The 14359-nt window shown below is 38.5% G+C and overlaps 1 protein-coding gene across 9 annotated transcripts in view; it reads left to right on the top strand.

Annotated features, from left to right (window-relative positions):
- The window catches only part of PPFIA1 (PTPRF interacting protein alpha 1), a 54304-nt gene extending 41236 nt beyond the window's left edge, over nucleotides 1-13068 (top strand). For 4 of the 9 annotated variants that reach the window (XM_033062003.2, XM_033062005.2, XM_033062002.2 and 1 more), the window contains 11 exons: nucleotides 1187-1268; nucleotides 1391-1591; nucleotides 2370-2432; nucleotides 2937-2963; nucleotides 4315-4490; nucleotides 4583-4680; nucleotides 5595-5770; nucleotides 6320-6388; nucleotides 7834-7999; nucleotides 9241-9311; nucleotides 10657-13068. In XM_033062003.2, the coding sequence (XP_032917894.1) occupies nucleotides 1187-1268; nucleotides 1391-1591; nucleotides 2370-2432; nucleotides 2937-2963; nucleotides 4315-4490; nucleotides 4583-4680; nucleotides 5595-5770; nucleotides 6320-6388; nucleotides 7834-7999; nucleotides 9241-9299 (1117 nt within the window). In that variant the 3' untranslated portion in view covers nucleotides 9300-9311; nucleotides 10657-13068. The remainder of the gene's footprint in view (nucleotides 1-1186; nucleotides 1269-1390; nucleotides 1592-2369; nucleotides 2433-2936; nucleotides 2964-4314; nucleotides 4491-4582; nucleotides 4681-5594; nucleotides 5771-6319; nucleotides 6389-7833; nucleotides 8000-9240; nucleotides 9312-10656) is intronic. The other 5 variants (XM_033062011.2, XM_033062004.2, XM_033062009.2 and 2 more) reach the window with 2 other exon arrangements.
- Nucleotides 13069-14359: the final 1291 nt, after the last annotated feature.

Raw genomic sequence — 14359 nt, 5'->3', positions numbered from 1 at the left:
TTAATATTTAGTTACCTACCAATATAACATGAGGATCCCAGATATGACTAAAAGAGCTGAATGCATTTCCATTTTCTAGGAGTAGCAAGACAGCTCCTTGTCTGTCAGTAATCACTCTTCAAGGTGCTTTGTGTATTTTAATACCTATAACTTTAAAAAATATTATCATCTTAGATCTATCCAGTGAGACAGTTCAAAAGGCAAGGAGGTTTTATTTGATTTAAATAGTGAGAAAATGGTAAACACATAATGCAGGATCTTGAATCTGTAGTATTGCTGTGTATCTTAATTCTACACTTACAGGCATGAATAAAGAACAGTAAAATCAGTCTAATTAGGTGAAGTTGTTTTTTCAGATTTTAAAAGGCGAATGAGTGGGCATTTAACCATGTACAACTGACTTTCAAAGGCTTTCTCCATGTTTTCAGCTAGGCATATCCAAGCAGCATTGCATGCTTATACCCACAGTTCTAGTTTTTGTCCTTTGATTTATCAAACAATTTTGGCAGCTATTTATAGGGACCTTGTGAGCTTCCATTGTCTCTGGAAGCTGAATTGTCAATATTAAACTTCAGGCGCTTCTGTTTCAGAACAACAAAGGAAATGGTGTCATAAGGGGAGATGAAAGCTGAGTTTCAGTACAAAGCCTGTCAGGATAGAATTGCCAAACACAACTTTGGTTGTGTCAGGCTGTGCCTGATGTTCTGACAGGCTGAGTTTCACCAGTGAAATGGTCACTGTCCCAGTGCCTAGCCCTGACAGCCTGATGGACAGGCATGTCTGATGTGCTCTTGTGTTGCCCCTTTTTCAAATTGCACACGCTGAGGAGAAATGACTGCCTTTGGTTCAGCTTTGCTGGGCAGAAAACTGAGCAGCTGAGAATCTGATTGCCAAATAAGCCTGACATCTCCACTTTGGGTTGGGAGTGTTGGGTAGAGTGTCAGTAGTGGCTTCAGACACTGGGTTCTGAAAGGCAAGATCCACATCTCTACTGCTCTCAGATTTCCTGCCCAGCTCAGCTTTCATCCCTCCATAGTCCCTCTACACTTGCTGTACTTGCCTGAGGGGGTGGATCATATAAGGCTGGGAAAGGAATAAGTTAATTATTGGAAAGGAGATAGTGAAGCAAGTGCAGTGCTGGAATTGTAACATCCATTATAACTAATGACTGTTTCTGTAATTGTAGGCACGAGTTGCTGGAGGAAGCCAGAAGACAAGGTTTGCCTTTTGCACAGTGGGATGGGCCCACAGTGGTGGTGTGGCTGGAGGTGAGTGGTCCTCCCAAAATGAATAAAAAGCCCCCTCAATGTACAGACTTGTAAAGACTGTGTGGCTTTGGAGGCAGGAATGTTTTCCATATCCTGTTTATTTCCTTCTCTCTGTGTTCCAGCTGTGGGTGGGGATGCCAGCCTGGTACGTGGCTGCGTGCCGAGCCAATGTGAAAAGCGGTGCTATCATGTCAGCCCTGTCTGACACGGAAATCCAGCGAGAAATCGGCATCAGCAATCCCCTGCACAGGCTCAAGCTCCGCCTGGCCATCCAGGAAATCATGTCCCTGACCAGCCCCTCTGCCCCTCCCACCTCAAGGACGGTAAGGAAACTCATGCAGCATTAAACACCTAGAATTTCCCCACATTTGACTGTAAACTTAGAACTGAACTTCTACTAAGAATTTCTGGAAAGGGGCATATTATTTAAGTATAGGTTGTTCCTTCCTTTCATGAAAATTAACTAAAGGAATAACTGCAATTTGCTTTCTTGAGGAAGAGAGAAGTTTATTTCAGTCTAAGTATGTAATCCAAAGTATTTAGAGTATATGTTATTGGCCTCATCTTCTGGCCTCCAGAGAATTTAAAATACAGATGAAGTATATAAGTGTGTATGGAAATTTGTAGGACAGTTGGAGGCTCTTTTAATGCAGCTATAAAACCATTAACTCCAAATAATTCAGACTACATGGTCCAGGAGTCACCTGTCTCTCTATAGTAAATTTAGGCACTTAGTGGGAATTTTCTCTCACTAGTCTGGCTGCCATGCAGCCATGCAGTCTAAAGTTCTTCCTGGGGTTATGTGCTAGACTACAAATGTATTTTTTGGATTAGAGCAGAGCCGAATGTTTACCCATTGATTAAATGCTGTCAGCTGTTTCTGCTGCTCGGTTTTGTTAATATCTGTGAAAGAAGTTGATCCCTGTGAATAGGCTTTTATTGCATGCCATGACTGTCAGTAGCTGTACCTGACCTAGAGACCATTGCTTTGCCCATGCCTGCTCCTTACATGTACCGATTGCTTATCTGTTCTGCAACCTCTCCTCTTTGTTACTGCTTTCCTTTCACTGGATGGGATTGATTCCCTGTGGGCTCATTTAGACCACGGGAAATGTCTGGGTAACACATGAAGAGATGGAAAATCTTACAGCCACACAACAAACGGTTAGTTTACAGTGTTGCCACTTCTCTTCCTTAGAGTGCTTTTCCCACTTCTTGAACATTTCAATCAAGTACCTTTTGGTCTCCTTTTTCTTTTTTTTTTCTTCAAATTAACGCACTAAAATTCTGGATTATTGCTTCTTCTAACTATCAAGCTTATAATCTGCATCTTGATAGCTTTTTTCCCAGAAGGGAGGAAGAAAAATCAACATTAAAATTGTAAATAAAACTCTAATCTAACTTGATTGACAAATAGACAAATTGAATTATTGGTGCAGAAATTTCTTCTCTCCAGAAAACTTAATCAGTAGATGGGTTTTGCAACTTCTCATACAAAAATAAGTGCCTTGTGTATAATTTTTTACACTGCATGATGCTTGCTTTATCTAGATTTTTTTGGTATGCAGTAGATTTAGAGTCTTGCAGTGCACCATTAAGTTTGACCTCCTTACTAAATTTAACCACTAATATGTGTGTGTTCTTTTTGCTTTCCTAACCACCTAACAGGAAGATGAGGAGGGAAGCTGGGCTCAGGTTGGAAACTTTATCTAATATTACAGCCTGTATGTAAACTGTCATAATCATTAGAGTATGAAAGAATCTGTTTTTCCTTTAGGCCAGCATCTTTTAATGATTCTGGCTCTGGGAATGGGGGGAGGGGGAAGCTGCAGGCTTATCTCTCTACAGTGCATGTGATTTAAATATTTTAATGTTTTGGTGGGGGATGGCTCTCTGAGGAAGGCAAAATTCCTCTGTGCAGAAAGTCCCTGTCCAACCCAGCCACCATCCCAAGTGTGCCACAAGATACCCTGGGCCCAGATGATTAAGTAGATTGCTATGCACTAATTCTATAATCCCCCTTGATTGATTGTTTTGCCTTAAAGTGGTGGCAAATCCTATTTGTATTTTCAGGCATTGATGTAGCTGAGTATTTATACAGGGATAGAAACAAAACTTGGGATTTACCCATGATCCATATCTTTGGACAGTGTGGGCTCTTCTTGCTTGGCTGCCCTCCAGCTTAGACCTGATTTAAGTCCCATTAACTGCATCTCAGCTACTCATTTGTTAATTGTCAGTGATAACAAACCCAGAATAAGGAGCTCTTTCACTCTTCTACCTTCTGATGGCTTGCAGAGGTGCATTTCCCTGTGGCCTTGCTCCTTTCTGGAAGGTGCCTCCTCTAGAGGAGAAATAAAGCTTCTGACTTTTAACAGAAAAATCAATTATTATGCTTTTGAAAAAAGGAGCTTCTGGGTTTTGTTGCCCAAGGAGTGATGAGATATATGGTTACAAACTCTCACTTTTATATATGTTTTCTCTAAAAAATGCCTAGTGATTTGCAGATCAAAACTGAAATGAGAAAAGTCTCTTTTAGGATAAGGACTAGCATGTAGAATGGCTTGTTCTTCAGTAGCAGGGTTTTATCAGTTTCTGAAAACTGCTAACTGTATTTAAAAAGACCTACAGTTATTTTTTCTGATATATTTTCTTTATAAAATCACATTTAAAATAAGATCCTCCCCCCAGTTTTCAAGAGAGAGTATTTGCAACATCTCAACTCAATGAAATTCTGTGGCTTTTGCTATCCAACCATGTAGATTAGTCTTTTTTTAAAGTTTTATTAGCTCTTGCATATTTTGTCATGCTATTTTTTCATATAAATTGAGGCAGTTTTACTTGCTGATGTGAATACCTGGTGTGAATTTCTTCATGAGGGTGACTTCTTTGGAAAACACACACGTAGTATTCAGTATTCTGATGTGATTACCTTTATAGACTAAGAATCAAATAAGGAATTTCTTAAGCTATGCTGTCTAAAACAGCTTTTCTCTTTTCATTTCTCATTTCAATAAGCTTGTCCCTTAATCTTTGTCCAAACCAGACATTAGCCTATGGTGACATGAACCATGAGTGGATTGGCAATGAATGGCTGCCAAGCCTGGGGCTCCCTCAGTACCGCAGCTACTTCATGGAGTGTCTGGTGGATGCTCGGATGCTGGATCACTTAACTAAAAAAGACCTGCGTGGGCAGCTGAAAATGGTGGACAGCTTTCACAGGTAAGGAGGTTGAAGCTGGAGATCTCACCCAGAGTTAAGTGTTTCCATGATCTCTAAATATTTTTTCCAATTTTTTTTTCTGGTCCAAACAGAAACAGCTTTCAGTGTGGAATTATGTGCCTCCGAAGACTGAATTATGATCGAAAAGAACTGGAAAGAAAAAGAGAAGAAAGCCAGAGTGAAATTAAAGGTTAGTGCACTGTCTTCACCTCAGTCTGATTCTGCCATGTTTTCACTGATCAGCCTCAAAAATTCATTAACAAAGAAAAGGCTTTAGAGGATGGAACCATTTATAAAATATCAATTGCACAAACACATCTAGATGTAAGCCATGAACACTGAATGATAAAACACATTGCTAAATCATTTACTTATGCTACAAATGTGAACATTTTTGAAACTCATACTGCTCTGAAATTTGAAACTAAATATTTTAGGAGAATGAGAGTTAAGAACATGTTGGGGGGGTATCCTTATTTTCTTCTTTTCCCTCTGTTTTGACATAACTTTACATCTGCATGATTTTATTGTTGTTTGTGGCTGGTAACTTTTGTTGCCCAGCAGCTGATGAAAAAAAATATCCAAGTGAGTAGGTATTTATATCTTCCAGATCCATGGTGATTATTGTACAGGAGAGAAGGAATAAGAGAAATCAAGATGGAAATTCATGGTTTTCCAAGATTTCCAGTAGAAACTTTGTTCCCTGCCTAATTACCAGAAGTATTTTCTGATATCTGAGTCTAAAAACTTGCTTAGAAGGTTCTGTGCCTGCTCTTTCCCTTTCCTTTTAAAACTTTGATACCTTTTGGTGGTTAACTTGCTAATTGTGCCTGAGATTATTCCCAGAAGTCATAACTAACTGGCAGCAACCAAGCCAGAGTTGTGGCTGGTGGGTTGTTTTTAGCCTTCCAAAAGGAATGGGCGCATCTCTTGCCTCTACAGAACTGTTTCTTGGAATATTTAAGTTATGGTGTGAAACATCTCCCAGCAGACTTCTATTACTTTCCACTCGACTCCAATCCAATCATCCAATTAATGACTGTGGATGATGTGGTTCAGAGAAGTGGTGGTGTAATGAGTCTGGCACTGTTTGTGCCTCCCTAGATGTCCTTGTGTGGAGCAACGAGAGGATGATCCACTGGGTGGTGTCCATCGGCCTTAAGGAATACGCGAATAACCTGCTTGAGAGTGGAGTTCACGGTGCACTTGTGGCCTTAGATGAATCCTTTGATTACAATGCATTAGCTCTTCTGCTGCAAATCCCCACTCAAAACACACAGGTAAGCAAGGATGAGACCCTTTAGGCCTCCTACGAAGGTTAAAAATGGAGCTGATTTGGTTTTTTCACAGTGAAGACATCTAGAAAGTTTAACAGTGCAAAGTTGTCCATTGTCACACAGACAAAAACTTAAAATTTTGCTTTTCTAATGCTTTTCTAGTTGTTAATAACAATTCTCTTTGGTAAATTTGCTTGAGAAAAAAATTGTTTTAATATTTTCCTCACAGTCCATCTTTACAGCAGTAGTGTGAAACTCATAATTTTTGTTGTTTGCTAGTTTTTACTCTGAAGTAATTAAGTTTGAGGCAGAATCACAAACTTTAATGTCACAACTAGAGGAGCGCTGTTAAGTCTTCCTTAAATTTTTAATAAGTTACAAATTAAATTGTAGTTTTTCAAGTACTGACCTTTCAAGTATGAAGTATTTTTATTAATATGATAAGAAAGCATTAAACCATTTGGGTCCTATTATGTTTTTTTAATCATTATAGGTTACTAATTACTAATCTTTTGGAACTAACTTTCATTTCTTTCGTGCTATGAACTTCAGGCTCGTGCTGTTCTGGAGAGGGAATTCAATAACCTTCTTGCTATGGGCACTGACAGAAGACTTGATGAAGTAAGTTACTTGAGTTGACCCATTTTATGTTCCTGGAAACTATCAGAACTGCTCAGTGGAAGAATTTAGCTTGAACCTCTTCAAGCTTTTGACAGAATAGTGACAGAAACCTTAACTTGAAATTCCTTGTCTCTGGGGGTTTCTAAATATAGCAGGGTTTGTGTATTTTCATAACATGACTTTGAATATGAAAGTATTGGGAAGATTTGCAAGCTTGGTTTTCTAGCTTGCATGGTTAATATCTAATAGCACTTTGGGCTGAATCCTCTTTATCTAAAATATGGGAAAATTAGTGATCAGCATTGCAATGAACAAACTGTGATAGAGAAAGGCACTTTATCCTAAAGAGCAGTATTTCAAAGAGCTTTGAGAGGTTTTAAAGAAATACCGTGTTAATTTTCATTCCTACTGGTGCAGAAGACCACTAGGTGTGTTTACACATCAAAGTAATTTCTCTTGGGTAGCCTGTGATCTTATTGTACAAACTGCACTGAAATGAGTGTAAAACTTTCTAAGTGTGAGGCTGTTCTGTGCACCCACGGCACAAAAGAGAGACTGTTCCATCTTTAACCTTGTAAGTTGCTCAGTGGACAGATTCAAGCTGGTACTATTTCCCCAGGAAGAGGAGAGCCTTAGTTAACTCTGCACTGCCTCATCTTTGGTGCTGATGGCATTTGATGTGGTAGCAAATGTAGGCAAAAGTGTTGCAGATTAAGGTTGAAGTGACAAAACCCTTCTGTAGTTAACCAGCTCAGGAAACCAGTCTCAAAAGTATTGGTGCTGGGATGAGGAAGAGGACAGGGGAAGGGGAAGCTCCTGACAGCTCTGTTCCCATCTGCATCTCTACCAAGGTTCTAACAGTCATCAGAAAGCATTGATGGTTTTCTGAAGTATTTTCCTTGGAGATTTCAAACTGCAAAAGGAGCTTTGAGGGAACAGACGTTTGATCTGCTCTAGTGGCACAGGGCAGGCGGTTTGATCATGAAGATCTCTTCAAATAATGTAGACACTTACCTCCTAATTGTACAAGGAAATAAATCTGAGGTAAAACAGCATTCAAAGGATTGAACTATTTCTAAATGGGAAGTTGGCAAATGGAGCTGCCCAGTGGATATTTGCATTGACACAATGCTTTCTGGTTTTGGGAGTGGGACTTAAACTGTATTCAGTAAGTGCAGCATTTTATTTCTGAGGTAGGAATATTGCTTGAAAGATGCAGATATATTAATGGGGAAGGAAAATGCACTTGGGTAATTATTACATTTACCCTAGTGCTTAAGGAAAACCCTGCTTGGCAATGTAGTATTTAATGCACTTACGTTTTATTTCCTCACAATTACCTCCTTCAGTGGTGATACATTTACTTAAGTTTGTCAGTAATCCTTTTAATGTCAGTAAGAATCCCACACTTTTTGCACTGCTAATGTTGTTTGTCAATATGACAGGATGATGATAAGAGCTTTAGGAGAGCACCTTCGTGGAGAAAGAAGTTTAGACCAAAGGACATAAGAGGTTTAGCTGCTGGATCAGCAGAGACTCTTCCTGCAAATTTCAGAGTTACAACCTCAATGTCTTCACCCTCTATGCAGCCAAAGAAGATGCAGATTGATGGTATTGATTTTGTATAATTTTAAGCATGCTGTGCTTTTTTTTTGCCTGAGATTACAGGGGAATTAAGTCCAAATGACCTTTTTGCTGCATAAAAGCATCTGCCTTTTGCATGGTTGTATTTATAACACTGTGTTTAACCATAGGGTGCTTTGTCATTTCAGGAAGCTGTACTAGAGGTGGAGTTTCTTTTTTACATCATTGGAGTAACAAAATGAGAATCATAGCTAGAAATAAATGTAATTTAGGAAAGTAAAATGACAGCTTAGTAGGAGTCTTTTAATCACATGATGCATAATTTCTGATTAGCAGCAATTAGACCAATATGAATCCCACTTCTGAAATGCAATAAAATACATTAAAAAATTATGTAAGTAAACCCTCTCAGATAATTTTGAGATGAGTAAAACTTCAGTAATAGGTGCATTACTCCTCCTGCAGTGGTCACTTCAGTATTTGAAATCACTGTTCATTCATTGCTGTCTACTTAATGAACTTTGGGTATATGTGTGCACACACAGATACTAAATTGAAAAAGCCCAAACCAACAAAACAAGACCCCAAAAATCCCATCTGGAATTGGAAGTTGCTCACCTGTCACATGAGGGATCTTGTCTGTTTAAAAACCGTATCTGTAGCAACATAAAAATAAACTTTGGCTTTAATTTAGTTTACAAAAGACACGTAGAAACAAATATGAGTTTTTTTTTTTATTGGAACAGACAGGGTGAGAACACAATCTGTTGGAGTTGCCTGAGGTTCTGAAAACTTACTTATTCATAAAGGTCAAAAAAACAATTTTTGCATCTGATGCTACTCTCAGTAAGCTCTTCTAAATTTTAGATACTGCCACTAGCACAAAATATTTACCAGAATTCATGTGGAAAATTATGTAAATGAAAGTAAGTCAAGTCTCTACCATGTGAAACCACTTTATTTTTGAAATATTAGATATTTATGAGCTACATAAAGTATTAAATAACATACAAAAATCACCTTTGCCAATTTCTCTGTGCTAGTTGGCAAGCAGATTTTTTTTTTTTAGAATTTTTTGTTAGCCCCTGGAACAAGACATGGTTAATATACAAACTGTAAAATAAATTCTGCTCTTCTAACTTGTAACCTTAGAGTTGGGTGAGTACCAAAGCTGTAATCACCATTGCTGTGGAGGTTTTTTTTTTTTTTGTTTTGAAAACTAACATGCATGCTGTGTTCTGCATGTCTTCCCATGCTTCTTGGAATAGGCAGTGTATCAGGAACACAAAGATTGGATTCTGCTACAGTAAGGACCTACTCCTGTTAAAGCCTTCTCCTGGTGAGTAAAGCTGGTAGGAATAACACTGAAGCAGTTATCTATGAAATAAAACAGTTATCTATGAAAGCAGGGATTTTCCTACAGTGCTTTTACACACTTAAAAAACAGTCCAGGTTTTCAGGGTAGGTCATTATCTTGGAAATCCCGAGCTTATTTCTTACAACAAAGAGTGAGGGTTGAAATACTGGGTTTTGTCAGTACTGTGTTCCTCCTGTGAGGTTTTTTAAACAGCTTCCAAAAGGACCTGTGCTAAAAATGGCTCTGTAGAAAGTGTTGAAATCAAAGGTTGGATGAAGCACAGCCAGTGGAAGTGGAAAGTGGGGGGAAAGAATAAATTAGGGATGGAAAGAAAATAATCCAGTGTGTGACACTGCAGCTCAGATGGCTCTCTCAAAGTCTTTGCTTGGTCAGAGTTGTCCCACTAAAACATGCTTCAGTATTGAATTGGTACAGGGATATTTGCAGTTTCCCAGTTCCTGGACACTCCATGCTGCTGTGATTGCTTGGGCTGGCTGGTTGGATTTAGCTACCTGCAGCCTCGATTTGGGGAGCTGGGAGCAGTGCTGCTGATAAAAGGCAGCTTAATGTGTTGTAACACAAAATCCATGTATTCTGGCTTGTGAAAGATCTGTAGTCCTGTCTTTCTGCAGGATCTGGAATGTTTCTGCAGCAGCCTCTGCTGTATTTCTCATGGCACAGTACTTGTCTCATTTTGCAAGCAAGTCTAGAAACAAATGCTTTTTAAATTTTTTACTACAGTGAATTTTAAAAAATGAGTTCAATGGATCTTTCCCCCCTCACTGATATCTTTCATGGCGTGTAAACTGTGTGTCTTCTCTGCTTGCAGCTTCTTTCTTCTTACTGGTAGCATCCCTTCCAACTCATGTGTTTGCTTCCTCAAATTCAGAACCTTTTTGCATGTATGAGTTGAGTTCTAAAGAGTTCTTATATATAAAATGCTGAGAGAAGAAACTCTTGCACGTAGCACCATATAAGTGTGTCAGTTCATAATCTCAGGGGCTCTCTTAAAGTATTTTTAGTTGCACAAACTGAAGTTTTAAGTCTTCTCCCCCAGATTCTCCTCCCTGGTTCAGGATTTTCTGTAGTCAGATGATGTGGGATGGAAATCCTAGAGGCAGAAACATTTGCCCTCATTGCTTTATTTGCATTGCAGCAGGCAATAAAATGATATCCAATGTGGCATGGCAGTAATTCAGTGCATCACAGCTGCACTGCTGAGCTGTTTATGACAATCTTGGAATTAAGTGGTTGTTAAAACCTGCTAATGGAATCTTCTGTGTTTTTTTTTCTTTTTGTGTGTTGTTTTTGTTTGTTGTTTTTTCAGTTTACCCACACTATTTCTACCGGTGATATGCAGCATTTTGAACATTTGGAACCCTTAACCTGTTAATATTTGTTAAATGGACACTGAGATATTTTATTACAGAGTTTTTAATTAGCGAATAAATTCATGAGTACTATAGAGAAAATATTTTAGAATCTAAATGTTTCTTATATTTATGTGACTTTGCATTTAAATAGTTACTTACTTTTTCTGTTTCTATTCCGTCTACAAATCAAATAATTGCTGAGTTTTTATTCTAATTTTAGTCTTTCCAACTGAATGTACTGTAATGCTTGTATGTATATGTCCCCATGAGCAATGTAGGGTTTTTGTAAATTATGCAGTTACTGTAATTATCATTGTTTTTTAATAATGAAACCGAAGGTGAAAAGGATTTTAATACCTTTGTAAAAGTATCATGACACCGAGCAGTATATATTTTGTCTTTCGGAGCTCTTAGCTTAGATCTGAAAACAAGTCTAGCCTTTTTCAGGTGAGCCTTTCTTGACGTAGGAGGGACGGTACACGAGTGTTGTTCTTCTCAGAGCTGTACCTTTCCACACAGAGGATGTGTCAAGTAGAGGCAATTTGTCTTTATTTAAAGTAGAACTGATTTGAAAAGCTGGGAGGAACTCTTAACCCTGCAGGACACGTTGTGGGAGCGATTGCCTCAGTCCTAACACCCTCTGCTGTGTTTGTGTAGCGACTCTTCGCAGTGACTGAAAACAAGCCATAAACTGAGGACTGTTTTTGTTTTTGCTTTCCCTTCCCTGAGGAAGATAGACTTCGTAATGATTCCTGGTTGTGAGCCACAGGCCACAGAGAGGTTGTTTTTGTCCTAGACCTTTTTGCTTGAAAACACTTGGTGGAAAGTTGCTGGTGGAACCAGTTTTAATGGACCAATGCTAAAGCACTGCAGCCTCACAAATGAGTAGTGAAAGATGAAGGTACAATGGGCTGAAAACTAAAGCAGTGCATCTTCTAATAAAGGCCTTACTTTTCTTATGTAAGTCATCCTACATGTTTTGTAAACTTGTTCTAAAGACTTGTCTGGACTTTAATTTGGATGGTTGTAGCCATTTTGGACTGTATGAGTAGAAAATGTATCTTGACACTTGTAAATGGCATATTAAAAAGCCAGCAAGAATCTGTTCAGATGGTGCATTATTTATTATGCAACAATATATATAGCATGTCTTTTTTCTTATTTTGTTTCCCACTTTTAACTTGCTTATAAAACTGAAATTCATTGTTACTGTTCTGTTTTTCTATTAATCTTTTGTGTATTTTCAGATTATGTAACAATATGTACAGTCTACTTTTGAACTATTTTTATCACAGTATTATTTATTGCTTTCAATAAAGTACTGATGCATTTTCCACTGCCAATAAAACACTATGGAAAAGCTAAGATCTAATTGTATGCAGGCAGAAACTTTTGCAGTGAGTGGACATTGTCAATAAAGCATCTTAATGATTGTTTGCTGCCCTGTAGATCTGGTTTCAAATTATGACCTTTCTGTAGTAGCAAAAATAATCCATTAGATGTTACATTTTCTTTGGAATTGTTCAAGTTCACATGCATTAATATCAGTTTTCTGGAAAAAACTGCTTTATTGCCTACTTCTACTCATAGTTAGAGCTATGATTTGCTTTTTAAAACAATAAACCAGACCTGTCACACAACTTCAGTGTATTCTGGTCCACATGGTGAAGGTGGAAGTGCTGTCCTAGTCAGCAACAACATTTGCTTTGGTAATAAAATGAGGTCATGGCCATAGTGATATTTGGGGAGAAACACAAGAGTCGAGGGAACCAATGCAAAATGGGGTGACAATAGGGCTGTTCATGTCCATTATTTTGATGTATTTGTGAACCATTTCATTTAGTAGAAGACAAAAAGATAAAGCTGCAGAATAATGGAAGCAGCAGTGAAGCATATTTCATCATGTCTTCCAGATCAGCAGCAGGTTGTGGAATGCCTTGGAGAAACACTGCCGTGGATGCTCTAAACCTTGTTCAGTGATGCATCTCTGTTTGTCTGGCTTGTCTGTATGAGTTGCTGTCTGTTCATTTGCAGTCTCTTTTATACTCTCAGAGAATCTATCTTTCTAGAAAAAAACTAAAATGGAACTGCAGAAGGAAATCCTGACTCACTGCTCAGCTAAATTTTGCTGTTTAGAGAAACCTTGCCTAGGCGTTGCTGGTCACTGATGTGATAGTAGGTGTTCAAAGTCATGTATTGTTACTTCTCAAAAAGTGAAACCAATGCGGGATAGACTTGTAAAATGTGAACAGAAAATGTGTTTATTATTTCGAGGCTGTAAAACCTTAACTGTTATGGAACAATGGAACTGACCCGAGAGGTAGAATAAATGAGTGAAATGGCGAAAGCTTTCACAAACTGGCAAAGTTGTGTGTGGTGACTTCCTTCTGAGTTACACAGCAGAGCTGTGCTGGAGAGATCCAGAAAAACGTGTCTTGCTCAATTTTAATGACTCCCACACACCCTGCTGAAAGAAAACCGTGCCCATGGAAAAGGCACGTGGGTCTGTGACAGTGATCATTAGATAATTCTTGATTAAATACAATGTTTTGTAAATTGCCAAATGTCTTTAAAGGCTTTAGTTGGAAAGAGGGCTGTAAAAACTAAAATATGCATCCCATCTGTGTGCTTCAGAATTATTTGAGTGAACTTTAAACTTGCAATTTTGCATGTTTAAAGGACAGGGACTCTCAAAACAGATGTTTTAACTCTGTCTTTTAAACTGCTGTAGCAGTGTCTTGTGGAGAGTATTGATTTATCATGGCAAGATTTGGAGAGCAGGTAAGTTCCTTCAAAGCAGAATTTATTTTTGGAACTTGGTAGGCTAAAGACTGAGAAGGAGAGGCAACAAAATTAATTTTCAGGTGAATAAAAATTGGCGCTATATATCTGGGGGAGGTACTTTTAAAAGAAATGGAAGAGTCACTTTCCTTTTAAAGGCAAAGTTTTTCACTTCCCACTGTCAGGGTTGTAGCTTTAGTGCACAAGTTACTCTACATTTATTAATTTAATTGTTTGTTAATAGTAGGGTCTTGGGAGGGAAAAGGCAATTGTAGCTAACTTAGGTAGCAATACATTTTGCTTTTATATGAGATGTTAGAACAGATGGGTGAAAAGTGATATGTAAGTGTGGTTGGTATTCCTACCTGTAAATGGAGGGACAGGTGAAGATTCCAAAAGGACACAGAACATACAGAAGGACACGGAAGTAATGCCTAAAGGATTGAGGTTCTCTGCACAAGTGTTCTCTAATGGACAATTTTTTGAGAATAAATTCAGCCCAGTTTTTCAAATATGCTGTATTCAGTTTATGGCGTGAATTGTATGTAATCCAGGAAGAAGTAAGTGAGCCTATTTATAGCGTGAACTGGCTACATTTGGAATTAAGTTCTTGTGTTCTGTTTCTTTTATCATCTCGCCCTCTATTCCAACTTGAGTTTGTGTTTATCTGCAATGGCTTTTTCCGCTGGGAATGGCGTTCCTTGGGGGTCTCCCCCCTCCTGTAGAAATTGCTAACAGCGGATAAACCAGCACCTCCTCCCACAGTGATTTAAAGCCCCGTAGCCTTCATTTGGACCCTCTGGGGATCCCAGCCACAGGGGAACCTTTAGCCCACGGATAAAAAGCGATGGAAACCCCCGGGGACGGAGCAGATGC

Source organism: Catharus ustulatus, chromosome 6 (assembly GCF_009819885.2).
Source record: "Catharus ustulatus isolate bCatUst1 chromosome 6, bCatUst1.pri.v2, whole genome shotgun sequence".
NCBI lineage: Eukaryota > Metazoa > Chordata > Aves > Passeriformes > Turdidae > Catharus > Catharus ustulatus.
The sequence above is the reverse complement of the archived record's forward strand: the minus strand, read 5'-3'. Positions and strand labels throughout refer to the sequence as shown.